Source organism: Pristiophorus japonicus, chromosome 3 (genome assembly GCF_044704955.1).
Source record: "Pristiophorus japonicus isolate sPriJap1 chromosome 3, sPriJap1.hap1, whole genome shotgun sequence".
In the NCBI taxonomy this organism is placed as follows: Eukaryota; Metazoa; Chordata; class Chondrichthyes; family Pristiophoridae; genus Pristiophorus; species Pristiophorus japonicus.
This window is the reverse complement of record NC_091979.1, coordinates 92,071,055-92,092,937: the sequence shown is the minus strand read 5'-3', so window position 1 is coordinate 92,092,937 and position 21,883 is coordinate 92,071,055. Positions and strand designations below refer to the sequence as shown.

Here is a 21,883-nt window from a genome sequence, read left to right as displayed (position 1 = left end):
AATTAGACCAAGTTTTTGGCTGAATCAATCGAAAGCTAATCACACTGTCCTGTTCCCTTCCCATAACTCTGCTGCAAATGATTATTTACTCGTCCCTTAAAAGATGTGATGGTCTCTGTCACAGCTACTCCCAATGACAAAGTGCTCCATGTTCTAACAACCGCTTTGCATAAAGACTTTTCATCTAACCTCTTGTAACAATTTTAATTTGATTATCCCTCATTATTGACTCCACAACTAGAAAAATAATGGCTGATTTTAACTTTCGGCAGTGGCAGAAAATAGGCAGTAGTGGATTGATCGCCCATTAAAGAACCCACCCTATTTTCCTTTTAATTGAATTCAATGGACAAGATGTATAAGGACGGTCGATCTGTTGCCGCCCACTTTCTGCCACTGGCAAAAGTTAAAATAAAGCCTAAAATCTTTCCCTATTCACATCAACATCAAAATTCTTCATCATTTTAAAATCTTATTATTTTCCCATTTGAGCAGATAGATTTCTGCTGTAAATATATATATATATATATAAAAAAGAACACACGAAATAGAAGCAGAAGTAGACCATTTGGCCCCTCGAGCCCGCTCCGCCATTCAATAAGATCATGGCTGATCTGATCATGGACTCAGCTCCACTTCCCTGCCCGCTCCCCATAACCCTTTACTCCTTTATCGCTCAAAAATCTGTCTATTTCCACCTTAAATATATTCTGTGACCCAGCCTCCACAGCTCTCTGGGGCAGAGAATTCCATAGATTTACAAACCTCTGAGAGAAGAAATTTCTCCTCATCTCAGTTTTAAATGGGCGGCCCCTTATTCTAAGACTATGTCCCCTAGTTTTAGTTTCCTCTATGAGTGGAAATATCCTCTCTGCATACACCTTGTCGAGCCTCCTCATTATCTTATATGTTTCAAAAAATCATCTCTCATTCTTCTGAACTCTAATGTGTATAGGCCCAACCAATCAACCTGTCCTCACAAGTCAATCCCCTCATCTCCTTAATCGACCTAGTGAACCTTCTCTGAATAGCCTCCAATGCAAGTATATCCTTCCTTAAATATGGAGACCAAAGCTATACGCAGTACTCCAGATGTGGCCTCACCAATACCCTGTACAGTTGTAGCAGGACTTCTCTGCTTTTATACTCTATCTCCCTTGCAAAAAAGGTCAACATTCCATTTGCCTTGCTGATTACTTGCTGTACCTGCATACTAACATTTTGTTTCATGCACAAGGACCCCTAGGTCTCTCTGTACTGCAGCACTTTGCAATATATCTGTTATTGTTAACACTCCATGGAGTATAAATACCGGCACAGCCTGTTTCTGTGCTGTAAATTGAATGTATGTAATTGTACATATTTGACAGTTAATCTCCTTCAGCCCTATAACCCCCGAAGATATCTGCGCTCTTCAAATTCTGCCCTCTCGAGCAACCCTGATTATAATCGCTCAACCATCAGTGGCCGTGCGTTCAGCTGCCTAGGCCCTAAGTTCTGGAACTTCCTCCCTAAACCCTTCCATCCCTCTACCTCTCTTTTCTCCTTTAAGCTGCTCCTTAAAACCTACCTCTTTGACCAAGCTTTTGGTCATCTGCTCTAATTTCTTATGTGGTTCTGTATCAAATTTTTTGTCTCATAATACTCCTGTGATGCACCTTAGGACGTTTTACTATGTTAAAGGCGCCATATAAATACAAGCTGTTTTTGTTGTTATAGTTCGTTGTTTATTTAATAAATTTGTTTAATATTTTAAGACTAGGTTGAGGTTTAATGCGATATTCTATCACATTCAAGGACTACAGATAAACTTTGTGATGGCATAAGAATAATCCTTGTAGTTTAAAAATAATTGACAGATCAAGGTTTTCTACTTGTTGCCCTCGGTGCATTATTAAATGTAAGACCAAGTTGTTCTCACAGTTATAGAGATGGGCGTGTGTTCTAAAATTTTAGCCAAAAAAATTAGAGTAAAGAAGGGAAGAAATGACCACAAAATGTAACAGTGGTGTGTGTTTTTTTGTAAATATTTTGATTGTATACGATTTTTGTTTTGTTACAGCCAACTAGAGATGATCGTGGTTGGTTAATTAATCCTTTGGGTCCAAACCCATGGTGGACTGTAATAGCAGCTTTTATTCCAGCCCTACTTTGTACCATACTAATCTTCATGGACCAGCAGATTACTGCTGTTATTATCAATAGGAAGGAACACAAATTGAAGGTGAGTGTACCTTTGAATAAATAACAAATCGTAATGGTATTATTTTAAAGGCTGGATTTTCAGCTTTGATGATTTTGGGGCGGTAATGGCGGCGGGGCGGTAAAGTTTGTGCCTGGGAACAGTTTGCACCTCAATCATCAAAATTGGACATAAAAACAGAAAATGCTGGAAATCTCAATGGGTCAGGTAGCATCTATGGAGAGAAACAGAGTTAACGTTTCAGGTCGATGACCCTTCGTAAGAACTGGTGAAAGTTCAAAGTTAACAGATTCTTAAGGACCATTGAAAGGGGGAGGGGAGGAAAGAACAAAAGGGAAGGTCTGTGATAGAGTGGCTGACATGAAAGATTTGAGAGACAAAAGGGATGATGGGCCAACTTGAGATGGTAATGGCAGAAGTTAGAAAAAGATGAGTCTAGATAGGGTGTGAATGGTGGAATAATTACCAGCTGCCATGGGAAACAGATAGAGAAAAAAAAACATAAGATCGGAGGGGGGGGCGGCGCGAGGGGCGGTATTTAAAAATAAAAAGGAGAAAAGGATGCAAAATAATGGCAGAGGTTATGGTCTGAAATTGTTGAACTCGATGTTGAGTCTCAAAGGCTGTAAAGTGCCTAAACGAGTGGGCCGAAATTCAGCCTCCCGATAAGGCCTGTTACCGCCGGAAAGCGACGGCCAAGCGGTGGTGTAGAATGGCTGCCGATTTGTAGTCGAATAGTTGCCAGTTGCTAAATTCTCCCCGGTGGTTTTTACAGTGATCCCCACTTCTGCCCCGCCGCTACTGAACCTTCCTAACTGCATCATCAAAGCGCGCACTGCCGATGTCCCGCCCCGCAAGTAAAATTCATCTCAGAAAATCTTCTGGTCGCCGCTCGCTGCCCCCGACAGTTTTTTCTGTCGGTGCACTGTATTTGCAGTGTGTGTAAAATGGCGGTGCGGCCTTCATTAAAGGGAAGGGCGCACTGCCGCGGCCGCCATATTATTTTTTTATGTCGGCCGACTGCCAGGTTGGCCCGGCAATAATGCCAGTCCTCTTGGGCACCAGGCCACTGGTCCAGTCGAAACTCTCCCTGGTGGCCCAGTGGACCTAACTTAAAAAGCTGCAGAGCTCGCAGCGGCTCTCTCCTTTAACTGAAGGGGAGAGAGGTATTGACGCACCAGCGCAATGATGTCTCCAGCCAGGCGCTGATGACTGACAGTGGCGTAGAGTCCGCCCCCATTATGACCGACTTCCGCCCAGCTCGAACAAAAACAGCAAAGAGCTGAATTTTGCAAGATGGGTTGTCGCATCCATTGCGACGGCCAAAACACAAGAGAAATGGTAAATGCGACGTGTTTCCGGTGGGGATAAATTTCGGCCCCGAGGTGCTGTTCCTCGAGCTAGCGTTGTGCTTCATTGGAACAGTGTAGGAGGCCAAGGACATAGAGGTCAGAGTAGGAGTGGAGCGGAGAATTAAAGTGACAGGCGACCAGAGGCTCGGGGTCATGCTTATGAATTGAATGGAGGTGTCACCCAATCTGCATTTGGTTTCCCCAATGTAGAGGAGACCAAAATTGGGCAGTTGGGCCTTGAGTCTGGGGTGCAGCGCTAAGGGAGGCTTTGTACACCTCTCTTAGGGCGTAAGCATAGGAAAATCCCGAGCTAAAGAGCCGGCCCGGGAGTGCTCCGAGAGATGCCTGGGGAGAAAAAAAAACCTGAAAAAAAACTCACAAAAACATTCTCATTACATAGCCCATGCCACCACAACATAAATCGCAAAAAAAATTAAAAGAAAAAACAATCACACTTACCCGAGGATTACTTACCTCACTGCAGTCGGTATAGGTTGGACCGCTCGTTTTCCCAGGTGGTCACTGTGGGACATGCTGCGGGGTGTACGGGACGAGCGGGAATCAAAAAACAGGGTGGTGTCGCAGCCAGGGGCGTTGCACACCAGCGCAGCTCTTCTAGGCAGCGCTTCTCTGCAGCGCAGCAAAATTGGCCCTGAAAACCCCCGTAGGCCGCTGGAGGCTGACCACCTGCCCAGAAGATCTCACTGCCGCCATTGCCATTGCTCCGGGGCGAAAAACGGAGCACAAAAGACCGACAAATCTGCCCATTTATCTACTTAAGTTTGTGTTTGTCTCTTGTGTGGCATGTGCTTGATTAAATAGACTAGGTTTGGAAATTTGTCATTGTTTTTACAGAGATAATAGGTATATGCAAGTTCATTAAAAAAAATCTATTCCAACACTGCTACACTCTGAGGAATTTCACTTGCTGTATTTTACAAAGATAAGAAATGTATAATTTCACTCAAACCTTCAGGCAGAATCATGAGTACCTTGCTCTAGTTTTACTTTATTTGGATCATTTCCTGATTAAGTAGGCTGTGTTTATGATGTTACTTTATTTGAGCCACTCTTTCCAATCATTACTTAAACAGGCATCATTAAGCCTTTTTATCAACCAAACACTTTGGTTTAATGGTTTTTAAATGCAGATAAAGTAACATCATAAACACAGCCTACTTAATCAGGAAATGATCCAAAAAAGGTACTCATGATTCTGCCTGAAGGTTTGAGTGAAATTATACATTTCTTATCTTTGTAAAATACAGAAAGTTGTTGAGGCCAATTCACTAAATATATTCAAAAGGGAGTTAGATGTAGTCCTTACTACTAGAGGGATCAAGGGGTATGGCGAGAAAGCAGGAATGGGGTACTGAAGTTGCATGTTCAGCCATGAACTCATTGAATGGCGGTGCAGGCTCGAAGGGCCGAATGGCCTACTCCTGCACCTATTTTCTATGTTTCTATGTTTAATATATTTTTGTGATATCAAACACTATAGCCAGACCCTCCCTAATTTCCACAATTTGGGGAGGGTTAAAATCGCCACTCCAGTATCTGCTTTTGTAATCTACAATTAAAGAATAACCTTTGTCAACCGTGGCTCAGTTGGTAGCACACTTGCCTCTGAGTCAGAAGGTTGTGGGTCAAATCCCACTCCAAAGAATTGACCACAAAAATCTAGGCTGAGTCTCCACTGCAGGACTGTGGGAGTTCTGCACTGTCAGAGATGCCATTTTTTGGATGAGACGTTAAACCGAGGCCCCATCTAATCTCTAAGGTGGATCAAAGATCCAATTTCAAAGAAGAGCAGGGGAGTTATCTCCAGTATTATGGCTGATATTTATCCCTCAATCAACATCACTAAACAAATAGATTATCTGGTCATTATTACATTGCTGTTTGTGGGAGCATGCTGTGCGCAAATTGGCTGCCATCTTTCCTACATTACAACAGTGACTATACTTGAAAAAGTACTCCCTTGGCTGTAAAGCACCTTGGGGCATCTTGAGGCCATGAAAGGTGCTATATAAATGCAAGTCTCTCTTTTCTTTGACATGTTTCTGTGTCATGTATATGCGATTGATGTAAAGATAAAAAATAAAATGGCCATCCTAGACTGGGTGATGTCTAACGAGAAAGGACTAATTAGCAGTCTTGTGTGTGGCCCCTTGGGGAAGAGTGACCATAATATGGTAGAATTCTTTATTAAGATGGAGAGTGACATGGTTAATTCAGAGATTAGGGTCCTGAACTTAAGGAAAGGTAACTTCGATGGTATGAGACGTGAATTGGCTAGAATAGACTGGCGAGTGATACTTAAAGGGTTGAAGGTGGATAGGCAATGGCAAACATTTAAAGATCACATGGATGAACTTCAACAATTGTACATCCCTGTCTGGAGTAAAAATAAAATGGGGAAGGTGGCTCAACCGTGGCTAACAAGGGAAATTAAGGATAGTGTTAAATCCAAGAAAGAGGCATATAAATTGGCCAAAAAAAGCAGCAAACCTGAGGACTGGGAGAATTTCACAATACAGCAGAGGAGGACAAAGGGTTTAATTAAGAGGGGGAAAATAGAGTATGAGAGGAAGCTTGCTGGGAACATAAAAACTGACTGCATAAGCTTCTATAGATATGTGAATAGAAAAATATTAGTGAAGACAAACGTAGGTCCCTTGCTGTCAGATTCAGGTGAGTTTATAATGGGGAACAAAAAAATGGCGGAACAGTTAAACAAATACTTTGATTCTGTCTTCACGAAGGAAGACACAAATAACCTTCCGGAAATACTAAGGGACCAAGGGTCTAGTGAGAAGGAGGAACTGAAGGAAATCCTTATTAGGCGGGAAATTGTGTTAGGGAAATTGATGGGATTGAAGGCCGATAAATCCCCGGAGCCTGATAGTCTGCATCCCAGAGTACTTAAGGAAGTGGCCATAGAAATAGTGGATGCATTGGTGATAATTTTCCAATAGTCTATCGACTCGGGATCAGTTCCTAAGGACTGGAGAGTAGCTAATGTAACACCACTTTTTAAGAAGGGAGGGAGAGAGAAGGCGGGTAATTATAGACTGGTTAGCCTGACATCAGTAGTGAGAAAAATGTTGGAATCAATTATTAAAGATGAAATAGCAGCACATTTGGAAAGCAGTGACGGGATTGGTCCAAGTCAACATGGATTTATGAAAGGGAAATCCTGCTTGACAAATCTTCTAGAATTTTTTGAGGATGTAACTAGTAGAGTGGACAAGGGAGAACTGGTGGATGTGGTGTATTTGGACTTTCAAAAGGCTTTTGACAAGGTCCCACACAAGAGATTGGTGTGCAAAATTAAAGCACATGGAATTGGGGGTAATGTACTGACGTGGATAGAGAACTGATTGGCAGACAGGAAGCAGAGAGTCAGGATAAACGAGTCCTTTTCAGAATGGCAGGCAGTGACTATTGGGGTGCCACAGGGCTCAGTGCTGGGACTCCAGCTATTTACAATATACATTAATGATTTGGATGAGGGAATTGAGTGTAATATCTCCAAGTTTGCAGATGACACTAAGCTGGGTGGCGGTGTGAGTTGTGAGGAGGACGCTAAAAGGCTGCAGGGTGACTTGGACAGGTTAGGTGAGTGGGCAAACGAGTGGCAGATGCAGTATAATGTGGATAAATGTGAGGTTATCCACTTTGGTGGCAAAAACACGAAGGCAGAATATTATCTGAATGGCGGCAGATTAGGAAAAGGGGGAGGTGCAACGAGACCTGGGTATCATGGTACATCAGTGATTGAAAGTTGGCATGCAGGTACAGCAGGTGGTGAAGAAGGCAAATGGTATGTTGGCCTTCATAGCTAGTGGATTTGAGTATAGGAGCAGGGAGGTCTTACTGCAGTTGTACAAGGGTTTAGTGAGGCCTCACCTGGAATATTGTGTTCAGTTTTTGTTTCCTAATCTGAGGAAGGATGTTCTTTCTATTGAGGGAGTGCAGCGAAGGTTCACCAGACTGATTCCCAGGATTGCAGGACTGAAATATGAGGAGAGACTGGATCGACTGGGCCTGTATTCACTGGAGTTTAGAAGGATAAGAGGGGATCTCATAGAAACATATAAAATTCTGATGGGACTGGACAGGTTAGAAGCAGGAAAAATGTTCCCGATGTTGGGGAAGTCCAGAACCAGGGGACATAGTCTAAGGATAAAGGGTAAGCCATTTAGGACTGAGATGAGGAGAAACTTCTTCACTCAGAGAGTTGTTAACCTGTGGAATTCCCTACCACAGAGAGTTGTTGATGCCAGTTCATTGGATATATTCTAGATATGGCCCTTACGGCTAAAGGGATCAAGGGGTATGGAAAGAAAGCAGGAAAGGGGTACTGAGGTGAATGATCAGCCATGATCTTATTGAATGGTGGTGCAGGCTTGAAGGGCCGAATGGCCTACTCCTGCACCTATTTTCTATGTTTCTATGTTTCTTAGAGTTTCATTTCATTTTAAAATAAATTTGGTGAAAAAATTGCAGTCAACACCTTGAAGCAAGTCCTGTTATTTGGCTTGTCATAGTATACAGCAGCTTTCAACTCAAATTGTTGCAGATCTGTTAGAATTCTTTATCTTTTCTTTGTGCTCTCTGTTTCTGTCAATGCATTTGGGTTCTGCCTTTAAACATAGACTATTACCAGTTTATGGGCCCAAGTTTTCACATGATTCGCGCCTGATTTTTAGGAGCAACTGGTGGAGAACGGACTATTTTAGAAATCGCAATTCTCCACATTTTTTTTTCTGCAGTTCTAGTTAGGTAGAACAGTTCGAGTTTAGAACAGAATTTTTTCTTCAAAAGGGGGCGTGTCCGGCCACTGACGGCTGATTTGAAAGTTTCCACAGTGAAAATGTACTCCAAACTAAAGTAGAATGGCGCCAGTGAAGATTTTTGTAGAACTGAAAAAACCTGTTCTACACATTAAAAAATCAGGTGCAAGTTACAAATTAGGCGCACAGAACGAGGTGGGGGGGGGAAGGGAACTCATTAAATTCGACAATAAATCCTTATTTATACTTCTACAAATATTATACAAATAAATCCAACCTGAATAAACATTTATAAGCCAAGAAAAGATTAAATAAACCATCTTCCTACCTGTGTGAAAGTGCTTCAGCCAGGGAGAATTCTGCAGCTATTCGTGCCGCTGAGCAAGAGAGGGAGGGAGAGAGGGGAGGGAGAGGGAGAGAGGGAGGGAGAGCGGGGAGAGAGGGAGAGAGGGAGGGAGAGGGAGGGAAGAGAGGGGGGGGGGGTCGGGGAACAGGAGCGGGGGGGAGCGGGTGTCGGGTCGGGGCGGGGTGGGGGAGCGGGTGTCGGGTCGGGGGGGGGGAGCGGGCCTCGGGTCGGGGCGGGGAGCGGGTCGGGGGGGGAGGAGCGGGCCTCGGGTCGGAGCGGGTCTCGGTGCGGGGGGGGGGTGGAGAGCGGGTCTCGGTCGGGGCGGGGGGGAGCGGGTCTTGGGTGTCGGGTCGGGGCGGGGGGGGGGAGAGCGGGTGTCAGGTCGGGGGGGGGAGCGGGTCTCGGGTGTCGGGTGTCGGTCGGGAGCGGGTCTCGGATGTCGGGGGGAGCGGGTGTCGAGTCGGGTCTGGTCGGCGGGGGGAGCGGGTGTCGGGTCTGGTCGGGCGGGGAGCAGGAGCTGGCCGTGGGAGGAGCCTCATTCACGCAGCCCCAGTGAGGCCATTGGACCAGGGCTAGGGGCTGCGTGCTTCGGGCCCCTCCCACACAGTTCGGCGCCTGGAGCTACTGCACTTGCGTGCCGACTGTAGCGCGCATGTGCAGAGGTCCCGGCACTGTTTTCAGCGCAGGGACCTGGCTCCGTCCCCCCCACAGCTCGTGCCGGCTGCGCCGAGTGCCACAGGACCTGTAAGTCGGTGGAGAATACCGAGGATTTTTTTAGGCGCCGTTTTAGGCGTGAAAAACGGGCGCCCAGCTCGGAGGGGCGCCCGTTTTTTTTCTTGTGGAAACTTGGGCCCTATATTTCTACAATTTTTTAAATTTCCTTCCTTAAATGTGATTAAGATCAGTAATTTCAGCCAATCAGAAGTAATATTGAATACTTCAGAGAGTTATGCTGCATAACTGATGTTGGAATTTAAATTTCAAGAAGAAAATATGGCCACGACCGTACCCTTACTCTACCAGCTGATCAGCTCAGGCAAATTTTTTTAAAGTGCTATTATTGAAATTGTCGAGTACATTTAATTTAATCCTGAAATAAATTCCAGTAAATGGTTTTCAAATATGTTTAATTTGCCATATAGGTGGTTGTCTTTTTTTTGTAAAAATAGTTACTTGATACTTTCTGTAATATGTTAATTGTTTCACAGAAAGGATGTGGTTACCATTTGGATTTAATAATTGTATCCACCATGCTTGGAGTTTGCTCTATTATGGGATTGCCCTGGTTTGTGGCTGCCACTGTGCTCTCTATATCCCATGTTAACAGCCTGAAAATGGAATCTGAATGCTCTGCACCTGGTGAACAGCCAAAATTCTTGGGAATCCATGAACAACGAGTAACTGGCCTTATGATCTTTGTTCTTATGGGGTCATCTGTCTTCATGACATCTATTCTACAGGTAATGTCAATGTCTAACAGCAGTGCACGACATTTTAACAGAAATAAAAATCTGAATTGTAACAAAAATGTCCAGCAATTGGCCATTAGACTAAAGTCATTTTAAATGAACATGCATGAAGTGTATTATATTTATTGAATGGCGTTTTCTATTAGAATACGTTAAACTGTCAAATACAGAATATATCCAACATAATGGGATTGAATAATTAGCAAGGATGTGCTTACCATTTCATATTCCTTCAGTTTGCTTTGCATCTTATCTACAGCTCTAAGGCTGACCTGGTCAATGTCGCTGTTGCCATTTTTGACTGCAACCATTGCATGCTATTGCTCCTTGACTTCTCTGCAGCATTTGCTATATTGACCACTCCATCCTCTTCCACTCCTCTCCGCTTGCCCTCATGTGATTCAATTTTTAGCTATCTCCACAAAACCAGGGCATCTTCAGGAATGACCTCTCCTTCCACTCCCATATGGTCACCTCCAGTTACATGTTACGCCTCAGTGACATTATCTACGGGATCAGTTACCATCTATGTGCAGACAATACTCAGCTATACTTCTCCAACAACTCTCTTGACTCCTTGAGCACTGCTATGTTGTCAGACTGTCTGCCTGACATCAAGTAGAGGATGAGTCAAGATTTTCTCCAACTGAACATTGGGAAGACTGAAAATGTCCACCTATAATTCTGTCTTATTTTGTCTATAATTCTGCTGCCAAGTGAATTTATATTTTAGCAATGTAATCATGCTGTTTATGGGACTTTGTGGGAAAGAAGAACCCAGTGTGTCTTTGGAGACTGGCTCCCCAATACAAATGTAAAAATGGGAGAATAGCAGAAGGATATCACTCTCCCAATACAGGATCCAATTCAAATGTGGTTAAAAGTTGACTTTCAACAACTTGGCTCGGACCTACTCCAATATCAGGATGAAATTCATACAATAACAGGTCAGCAATGACAAAAATGGAGAGCTAAAAAACCTGTCAACAGGGAAGTAGATCCAACAGCAAGTGTTGGCAGTGGGAACCAATTGTCTTTGCTGCTGGTGCCACCTTTCATCAGAGAAACTGGGGTGGATATTCCTCAGGCCCATTTTCAGGCCTGAAATGCAAGCATTAAACAGGCATTAGTCCCTTTTATTTACATTTATAATCGGCCGAATGCCAGTTTTAGGAGGCCACAAGAGAAGCCTGATAAATGGCCTGATCTAATATTGGGTCAGATGTCTTTTGGGCACGGGACATTGGTCCCTGAAATTAATGCTCATTGCGCCCATTTGACGCACTTAAAACGGGCGTAAACAGGTCCAATTTTCTACGCCCTCCACTGAAACCCTTGTTCAATTAGAGTTTTTTTGCTTCCATAGGTTAAAGCATCTACTGGAATTTGAGATGGGTAGCACAACACATGCTGTAAATTATTATGGGCTTCTATTTTTATGCTAGAGGACAATTACTGTTTCTAGCACAGCTATTTTTGCTACTAGCATTTTGAAATTGTCATCCAAATATGGTTACACCTGTATGTTTACACATCATGCATCAGCAGCAGGGGATATATGGCCTAGTGGTAAAGTATGAATTGGATGAATTTTTTAAGGCAACCTCCTCTCCATTAGCATAAAATCAGAGAACTGGGAATCTGCTGAGCCCGGATTATGTAAATAGGGTCACCTCCCTCTGACCATGCTTACTTTGGCGAGAGCCGTGCTGGAGGTCACTGGCAGCACATCCAGGCACTGACACCATGATGGATGCCCAGTGGATTTTAGGGCCCAACTAATTTTACAATAGATGCAGGCCTAGCACTGAAATGTTAACGAGACAGACATTGCTGGCTCTCCAACCTCAATTTCTTCTCCTCGACTCCCAGAGGCACCCATTTCCAGTGGCACTCAGACTGAGGGGGCGCAGGCAGCAAGGTGAAAAAGACCAAGCAAGTGGCCAATTTCTTTATTAGCCATGTGACGGTCATGTTAACTGCAGTTCTCCAATAGTAGTAAAAATGTGGCCAGGCTCACAGTTGGGCTTGTGATGTTGCCCTAGATTTCCAGCACAAAACTGTGCCAGGGAATGAGTCTGCACCATTGGTGGGACCAGCATTTGTCAGCCTGTCCCGCACCTGGGAAAGGGAACGATTGCAATTTCACAGCCAAGAGCTGATTCAAAGATAAATGACCAGTATCATTCAGTTGTAAATGGAGATAAATGTAATAACATAGATTTTCCTCTGCCCTGCTCCAAAATAGTGCCCAACGTATGGAGGCAACATAGTGGAAAAATGGGCTCTAATCCTTCTCCCCGATTCTGTGCCTCAAAAATGCTACCACTGAGCTTTCTATCTGGCTTTCTTTGGCTTCTGCACCAGACACTGTTCCTCTAAAAGCACTGGGTACAGTTCAGGGATAGATTGCTTCATAAAAATCTGGTGCTACTGCTTCCTGAACTATCATTTAGGGACAACAGTCGATAATGAATTAGCAGACTGTTTTATACCCCGCCTGACTTTCTTTCCATTGAAGTTTGCAGAACCTCTGAATACAAATTTCACCCATTTTGATCTTAAGATGATAGAATGTTATTGTCAGGAAAGAGCTAATCAAAAAATAATTCTAGCAAACCTGCAACATATAACAACAGCTGCACTCTTTCCTGGCTTTGTAATGGCACTAACATTTGGACTTCTACAGCAGTTTCCGTCCTGAGGGTGCTCCTGCAACAAACCCTGCTGTTGCACACAATGAGTGTCTACTTCACTACTACAGCTAGCACTTTTGACTCCTGTGTTGTATATTGTAACTAATTAGAAGTAAAGTCTAGCCCATTAATTCTCAAGATGCACATGTGATTTACCATTGCAGTATACCACTGAATTGTTCCTAGTAGTATATATTTAGAATAATACAAGCACCTAGACTTCCTCTTCCTGCCATCACACATACCTGGTACATGTCTGCAATATTTAAATTAGGCTAGAGAAGAAGTTTGGTTACTGAGTTCATGATTTCTGCAGAGTGCACTTCACCCAAATTTCCAGCCAGGGAGTAGAGAGCAAAATCATCCTGAATATCTCCATAAAGTATCCAACAATTCAGCTAATTTGCTGAATTCTAATGATTATTTCTGATTCCAAAGTGTTTAAGATTCATTAGCTTAATCAAATAAAATATTGGAAAAGTAACCTGCTGTAACAGGAGTGGAGCTTTGGATTAGTGGTAGTATTTCTAGCTCTGAGTCGGGAAGTTATGGGTTTGTGCCCCACTCCAGAAAGCCCCGGTGAGCAGAGATGAGATACTGGGTTGGCATCCAGTGGGCTACTCGCATCCGATGGGTTTGTACTGGCGACTCTCCATCAGATTTAGTGGTGAGGCTAACGACCTGTTAACATTTTTAAGAGGGTTTTTGTTATGGAAAAACCAAGAGCATGATGGCTGAATGTAAAGCAGTGGATGAAATGGGTTGCCTCATGTCCCATTGTGCATGGAAGAGAGTGAAGACGCCTGATATAACAGGCCAACAATATCCATTAATATTTAACAGTGAAGGCTCAAATTTTTAGTATAAATTAACGTGGATACAAATCTTGTAATTGTACTTAAAGAGAAAACATTTTTTCTTTGTTTTAGTTTATTCCAATGCCAGTATTATATGGAGTCTTCCTATACATGGGTGCATCTTCACTGGGAGGAATTCAGGTAAAGACTTGTCTTTGTAACTGCATGTCTTTAAAAAATAAATTTAAATTTTGTATTTGTCAAGGTAGGATATGTCAGTGCTGTAGAATGCAAGTTATCCATTTAGAAACCAAGTATACAGATAAAGCAACACCAGGAAGAATGTGTAACAGAGATTAGATGTAGGGTAATTAGATATTGGGATAGACTTTGCTGAACCCATGGCCAGTAGTGGGGCTGAATCCATTGACGATGCCGATATCCTCATACCTGATGCTTCTACTCACATCCCACTTCCTCCTCATCTCACAATCTCTTCTGATTTATGTTGCGTTTACAATAACTCCACAAGACTGTATATCTTAAGCTCAAGCTGTTGTGTCCTTGGTCTCTTTATTTTAACTCCAGAGTGAGGAGGCAGCATGGTAGTCTGCCTTTTATACCTGCTTGCCCAGGGTGTGCAGGTGATGCTTGGATCTCCCACAGGTGCGCCCCCTGATGGCAAGTCTTACACACTAGCAGTGTTTACATATATAACATCATTCTCCCCCGAAAGTCTTATGTACAAATTATTTACAAGTTGAGGCGATCCGGGGTTCTGCGTTCCCGGGTTGATCACCTGAGTTGAGGTCCTGGCCTGGGTGAGTCGGTCGGATCATTGCTGCACTGTGGTGTGGCTGATCTGATCGGGCTGTCGGGCATGGTGGGTTCATCCTCATGGTTGACCGCGAGTTCGATTGCTGGTTGGGTCTCTGTGGGTGGACCACTGATGGTAATGTCCTCTTCAAATTGTTCTTGGTTGTCAGTGAATCGCAGTTTGGTCTGATCCAAGTGCTTTCTGCAAGTTTGTCCATTCAAAAGTTTGACAACAAACACTCTATTCCCCTTCTTGGCTAACACAGTGCTAGCAACCCATTTGGGACCATGACCATAATTAAGAACAAACACGGGGTCATTGACCTCAATGTCATGTGATACAGCCATGCGATCATGGTACATGTTATGCCGGTGATGCCAGGTTTCTACATGATCATTGAGATCCGGGTGGACTAAGGAGAGTCTGGTTTTGAGTGCTCTCTTCATTAGCAATTCTGCAGGTGGCTCCCTGGTCAGCGAGTGGGGTTGTGTGCAGTAGCTGAGCAGAATCCGAGATAACCGGGTCTGCACGTCCATCACACGTTTCAAGCTCTGCTTGATGGTTTGGACTGCCCGTTCTGCTTGACCATTGGATGTGGGCTTAAATGGCGCAAACCTGACATGCTTGATGCCATTTCGGGTCATGGACTCATTGAATTCCGAGCTGGTGAAGCATGGTCCATTGTCACTAACAAGGATGTCGGGCAAACCATGGGTGGCGAACATGGACCGGAGGCTTTCAATGGTGGCAGTGGACGTACTTGACGACATTATTATACATTCAATCCATTTAGAGTAAATGTCCACTGCTACTAGGAACATCTTTCCCAGAAAGGGGCCAGCGAAATCTACGTGGATCCTTGACCACGGTTTGGAAGGCCATGACCACAGACTCAGTGGGGCCTCCCTTGGTGCGTTGCTCAACTGTGAGCAAGTGCTACATTGGTGTACGCGTGACTCCAATTCCGAGTCAATGCCGGGCCACCAAACGTGCGACCTGGCGATAGCCTTCATCATGGCTATGCCTGGGTGGCTACTGTGAAGGTCGTGTATAAACGTTTCCCTGCCTTTTTTTGGCAAGATTACACGATTCCCCCATAGGAGGCAGTCCAAATGGATGGACATTTCGTCCTTGCGTCGGTGGAACGGCTTAATTTCATCTTGCATTTCCCCTGGGACCGTCAATCAGCTCCCATTGAGGATGCAGCTTTTTACTAGTGATAGCACCAGGTCCTGGTTAGTCCAGGTCCTGATCTGGCGAGCCGTGACGGGTGACCCCTCATTCTCAAAAGCATCCATTACAAGAAGCAAGTCTGCGGGTTGCGCCATTTCTAACCCAGTGTGGGCAATGGTAGCCGACTGAGGGCATCCGCACAGTTCTCAGTGCCTGGTCTGTGGCAGATTACATAATCATACGCAGATAACGTTAGTGCCCATCTTTGGATGCGGGACGAAGCATTCGTGTTAATACCTTTGCTTTCTGAGAACAGCAAAATGAGCGGCTTGTGGTCAGTTTCGAGCTCGAACTGGAGCCCAAATAGGTATTGGTGCATTTTCTTAACCCCGTATATGCATACTAATGCTTCTTTCTCAACCATACTGTAGGCTCTTTCAGCCTTAGATAAGCTTCTGGATGTATATGCAACTGGTTGCAGTTTGCCTGACCCATTGGCTTGCTGTAACACACAACCGACTCCTTATGAAGATGCATCACAAGCTAGTACTAAACGTTTACATGGGTCATACAAGTAACTTGTTGGAACATAGCAGGTTTCTGGCCTTGTTAAAGGCTGTCTCTTGAGATTTACCCCAAACCCAGTCATCAGTAACAATAACTGCAATGGTTCCAGCAAAGAGCTCAACCCCGATAGAAAGTTACCAAAATAGTTGAGGAGTCCCAGGAACGAATGCAGCTCTATCACATTCTATGGTCTGGTTGCATTCCTGATGGCCTCCGTGGGCCTGATGCTGTCCGCCGCAATCTTTCTCCCCAGAAATTCGACCTCTGGCACCAGGAAAACACATTTGAAGTGTTTCAGCCTGAGTCCCACTCTGTCCAATCGCTTGAGAACCTCCTCCAGGTTGTGCAAGTGTTCGGTGGTGTTGCGGCCAGTGATCAAGATTTCGTCTTGGAACACCACGGTGCACGGAATCGATTTCAGCAGACTCTACATGTTCCTCTGGAAGATGGCCGCCGCCGAGTGAATCCCAAAGGGGCATCTGTGATAAATAAACAATTCTCTGTGCGTGTTGATGCACGTCAATTTTTTCGAAGGTTCAGCCAGCTTCTGTGTCATGTAAGCAGAGGTTAGGTCCAGCTTGGTGAACGACTTCCCCCTGCTAGTGTTGCAAACAGGTAATCTGCTTTGGGTAGTGGGTACTGGTCCTGTAACGAGATTCGGTTGATCGTTACCTTGTAGTAACTGTAGATTCTGACCGTCCCATTGCTCTTCAACACCGGCACAATTGACTGGCCCACTCGTTGAACTCGACTGCCGATATGATCCCCTCTCGTTGCAGTCTGTCCAGCTCGATCTTGACTTTCTCTCACATCATGTATGGAACTGCTCGGGCCTTGTGATGAATGGGTCGTGCATCAGGAACTAGATGGATCTGCACCTTGGCGCCTGTGAAGTTGCTGATGCCTGGCTCGAATAACGACGGGAATTTGTTTGGCACTTGGGCGCACGAGGCGTTGTCCCAGTTCCATCGGAACTTTCCTAGCCAGCTTCTGCCGAACAGCGTTGGGCCATTGCCTGGTACAATCCATTGTGGTAAATTATGCACAGCTCCATCATACGATACCTTCACTGCCGCATTGCCAATGACTGGTATGAGCTCTTTGGTGTAAGTGCGCAGCTTGGTGTGGATCGGGCTTAGTTTTGGCCTTTGTATCTTGTTGCCTCACAGTTTCTCAAAAGCCTTCTGGCTCATAATTGACTGGCTCGCCCCCGTGTCCAATTCCATGGAAACTGACTTTTAACATTAATTTGACTTTTAACATTATCGGAGGGTGAAGGTGTGTACCCCATACACTTCCTCTTCAGCCTCGGGTTGAGTTGCCTCTCTTACTCGTTCAGCGTGATCTGCGCCGGATCAGTCATCTTCTGCTGACTCTGCCATGTGTTGAGTCGCAGCACGTCTGCACATTCGCTGGAGGTGCCCCATTGTTCCACAGCCGTTGTACACATAGTGCTTGAATCGACATTGATGGGCTCGATGATTACCCCCGTAGCACTAACATGGTGCTAATGGATTCACATTCACGTCCCACGGCGGGCTCTGAGTCATCCTAGCTCTGGCCTCTGTGGGCATGTAGGCCCTGCCATGAACAGTTCTGCCTGCTGAAGGCATTACTTTATGCACAGTACTTGCCAGTGAGTTCCGATGCTGCAGTGATATCTGTTTAGTGTTATCATTCGTGGACATAAAAGCCTGGGCTATCGTGATGGCCTTGCTCAGATCTCGGGATTCGGCAGACAGCAGTTTGCGAAGAATGACCTCGTGGCCGATTCCAAACATGAAAAAGTCTCGCAATACTTCCACCAAAAATCCAGCAAATACGCACGGTCCCACAAGGCGTCTTAGGTCGGTGACATAGCTCGCCATGTCCTGGCCCTTGGAGCGGACGTGTGTATAAAAGCGATACCTGACCATCAAGATGCTCTCCTTCGGCTTGAGGTGTTCCCGAACCAGCGTGCACAGCTCTTCATATGCCTTCTCCGTTGGTTTCATCGGTGCTAGCAGATTTTTGATGAGGCCTGCAAACGGTGAGGAGAATCGCCCTGCGCTTAACTGCGTCAAGACGCTCAATGAAGGTTTCCCAATCATCAACCTCAACAAATCTCTCAAGAATATCAATCGCAGACATAACTGCATGAAAGTTTGTGATCTGTTACTCGTCGCCAATTGTTATGTTTAGAATAACTCCACAAGACTGTATATCTTAAGCTCAAGCTGTTGTCACCTTGGTCTCTTTATTGTAACTCCAGAGTGAGGAGGCAGCATGTCCAGGGTGTGCAGGTGCGCCCTTGGTGACAAGTCTTACACATTGGTAGTGTTTACATACACAACAATTTACAAGCTGCAGATGGTGTAAGCGTGAACCTCTTACTCCTCCGCCCCCCCCCCCCATTGCAACCTTGCCCTGGTGCCTTTCTCCTTTCAGACACCCAAGAAGTGCAATCTGGCCAGACAGTGGAGGGACAGCAAGTAAACAGTGATGGTGAAGACGCACCATCACCCGATTTTACACTTGCAGCCACCAGCTCAGATACTGACACTGCATGTGATTTAGAGAATGGCATAGAGGAGGGATCTGCATGTGATGAGACACCAGGCATGAGTGGCCTGCAGTCAGGGCAAGGGGCAAGGATAGCGCAGGTGCCAGCTTGCTGGAGGGCGAGGTCACACACGGGTTCTGCTGCAGAGGACTCGGATGAGGACTTCGATGGGGTGGCCTACAGAAGAAGGCTGATGGGTATACACAACAAAATGCTTGGTGCATTGGGAAGCCTGCTAGATCTGGGTGGACTGGGGAGGCCCTGGTTTTGAGTGCTCTCTTCATTAGCGGTTCTGCGGGGGGAGCCCCAGTGGGCGAGTGGGGGCGCGTCCGGTGGCTGAGCAGGACCCGAGATAGTCGGGTCTGCAGGGAGCCGTCCGTTACGCATTTCAAGCTCTGTTTGATTGTTTGGATTGCCCATTCTGCTTGGCCATTGGATGCAGGCTTAAATGGCGCAGACCTGACATGCTTAATACCATTGCGAGTCATGAACTCGTTGAATTCCGAGCTGGTGAAACATGGTCCATTGTCACTGACATGGACGTCGGGCAGATCATGGGTGGCGAACATGGCCCTGAGGCTTTCAATGGTGGCATTATTACACATTCAATCCATTTAGAATAAGCGTCCACTGCTACTAGAAACATCTTCCCTAGAAAAGGGCCAGCAAAATCTACATGGACCCTGGACCATTGTTTGGAAGGCCATGACCACAGGCCTCCCTGGGTGCGTTGCTCAGTGCATGCCAGTTCATTGGATACATTCAAGAGGGAGTTAGAAATGGCCCTTATGGCTAAAGGGATCAAGAGTTATGGAGAGAAAGCAGGAATGGGGTACTGAGGTGAATGATCAGCCATGATCTTATTGAATGGTGGTGCAGGCTCGAAAGGCTGAATAGCCTACTCCTGCACCTATTTTCTATATTTCTATGTTTCTAAAACCTGTGTTCAAAGTCAAGGAGCATGGAGGAGTCTGGTGCCAACTTGGCACAGGACTTTGCGCAGAGCTTGGAGCCCATCCTTTCCAGCATGGAAGTGGTGGGCAACTCCATTAGCACACTTGCGGACCCAACCATGATGCAGCACCTGATGGCCATTTTCTCAGCTTCCATTGCAACACGAGCAGCTGTCCAACATCTGAGTGCTGCTGTGGAAGCTTAGACTGCTTCATGCAACATCAGCTTGCTGCCATGCCTGCTCGGACTGCTGGTATCATGGCTGTGGAATACAGTGTTCAAAGGAGCTTGCAGGGTGCCACAGCAGTCCAGCAATCTGTCCTCAAACAGATTACGAGGATTGCTGAGGTGCCGCCTCAGGGGACTCGCAGTGGCTCCATGGAGCACGAACCTGCTGTCCTCTCTCAGGTTGACAGCATTTGTCCTCCTACCACTGCCCTTACTGTTGCCTCGCAGCCAGTCAGTCAGGACTGCTGCCATCCAGGCCGAGATAGGTTAGTTTGCAACCGGGCCTTCTGGACCCAGAGCTGCTTGAGGTTGTACTTCAAGGCCATCTTCAGTCTCCTCCACTGCAACTCAGCAGCTTTCCGCCAGCAATGCTGGAGCCACTGGGATAACACTGCATAGGTGCATTAGGTCATGCAAAGGCACACGGAAGGCAGGCACTAAGGGAATGGACAAGGTTGATTAGTTGACTTTTATATGCATATGCCATGATTTCATTTATAAATGTGGTTTTGAATTTTTTTGTGGTGACTTTTATTTTTGCATGTTGCCAAGCAGATGCTATGATGCTCAGTAGAAGGGTACGGTGTGGCACTGTTGGTGAATGGGGAATTGGGGTTGCAGTTACTCATATCACATTCAGATGAATTCATCATGGACAGGCCAGGCAGAAAGGGGCTGTCTAGGTTTCCTTCTTCTTTCTGTTTCCTCTTTTTTCACCGTAAAAGCCGCTCACCAGCTGTGCAGGACCCCTGGAGGTCTGCGCAGCTTAAAGGGAACATTGGTAAGCATGTTAATATTCTGTCCAGACCAATTAGTTTTTCAATTAGTACTTATAATATTTTACACATAGTCTCAACTATCTCAAAGCTTGCATCATTTTAAGAGTGGTTCTAAAATTGATCTAAAACAAAAGCAAAATACTGCAGATGCTGGAAATCTGAAATAAAAACCTTTCTTGTGGGGAGGTTTGCTAGTGCTGTTGGGGAGAGTTTAAACTAAGTTGGCAGGTGGGTGGGCACTAAGCAAGAAATAGTAAGGTGGTGTCAGACTAAGAGAACACAGGATGGTCAAAGATCATCATCATCATAGGCAGTCCCTCGAAATTGAGGAAGACTTGCTTCCACTCGAAAAGTGAGTTTTTAGGTGGCTGTACAGTTGAATGTGGGATTTACAGTCTCTGTCACAGGTGGGACAGACAGTGGTTGAAGGAAAGAATGGATGGGGAGCCTGATTTGCCACACGCTCCTTCCGCTGTCTGCGCTTGATTTCTGCATGCTCTCAGCGACGAGACTCGAGATGCTCAGTGCCCTCCCGGATGCTCTTCCTCCATTTTGGGTGGTCTTGAGCCAGGGATTCCCAGGTGCCAATGGGGATGTTGCACTTTATCAAGGAGGCTTTGAGGGTGAACAGCAAGCGAGCACCAGGTGGGCAGAGATAGGTTTACAGTGTATGTATGTGAACGCACAAAGCATAACAAACAAGGTTGATGAGCTGCAATTGCGCATATCCACATGGAAATATGATGTTTTGGCAATAACGGAGACCTGGCTCAAAAAGGGCAGGATTGGGTATTAAATATTCCTGGATATAGGGTGTTCAGGAAAGATAGGGAAGGAAAGATAGGGAGTGATGTGGCAATATTGGTTAAGGAAAATGTTACAGTACTGGAGAGAGAGAGAATGTCCTGGAGGGGTCAAGGACATCATCTATTTGCTTATAGTTAAGAAATAATAGAGGCGCCTTTACACTACTAGGTGTATTCTATAGGCCACCATCTAGTGGGAAAAAAAAGAAGCAAATTTTCAGGGAAATTACAGAGAGATGCAAAAACTATAGAATAGTGATAATGGGGGACTTCAACATTCCTGATATAGACTGGGATAATAATAGCGTAAAGGGCAGAGATGGGGAAGAATTTCTGAAGTGTGTTTAGGAAAATT

At 45.3% G+C, this 21,883-nt stretch overlaps 1 protein-coding gene across 1 annotated transcript in view; it reads left to right on the top strand.

Moving 5' to 3' along the window:
- The window catches only part of LOC139254146 (sodium-driven chloride bicarbonate exchanger-like), a 319,096-nt gene that overhangs the window by 231,934 nt on the left and 65,279 nt on the right, over positions 1-21,883 (top strand). Inside the window, exons 19-21 of the mRNA XM_070873648.1 lie at positions 2,063-2,224; positions 9,909-10,160; positions 13,795-13,863. Coding sequence (XP_070729749.1) covers positions 2,063-2,224; positions 9,909-10,160; positions 13,795-13,863 — 483 coding nt within the window. The remainder of the gene's footprint in view (positions 1-2,062; positions 2,225-9,908; positions 10,161-13,794; positions 13,864-21,883) is intronic.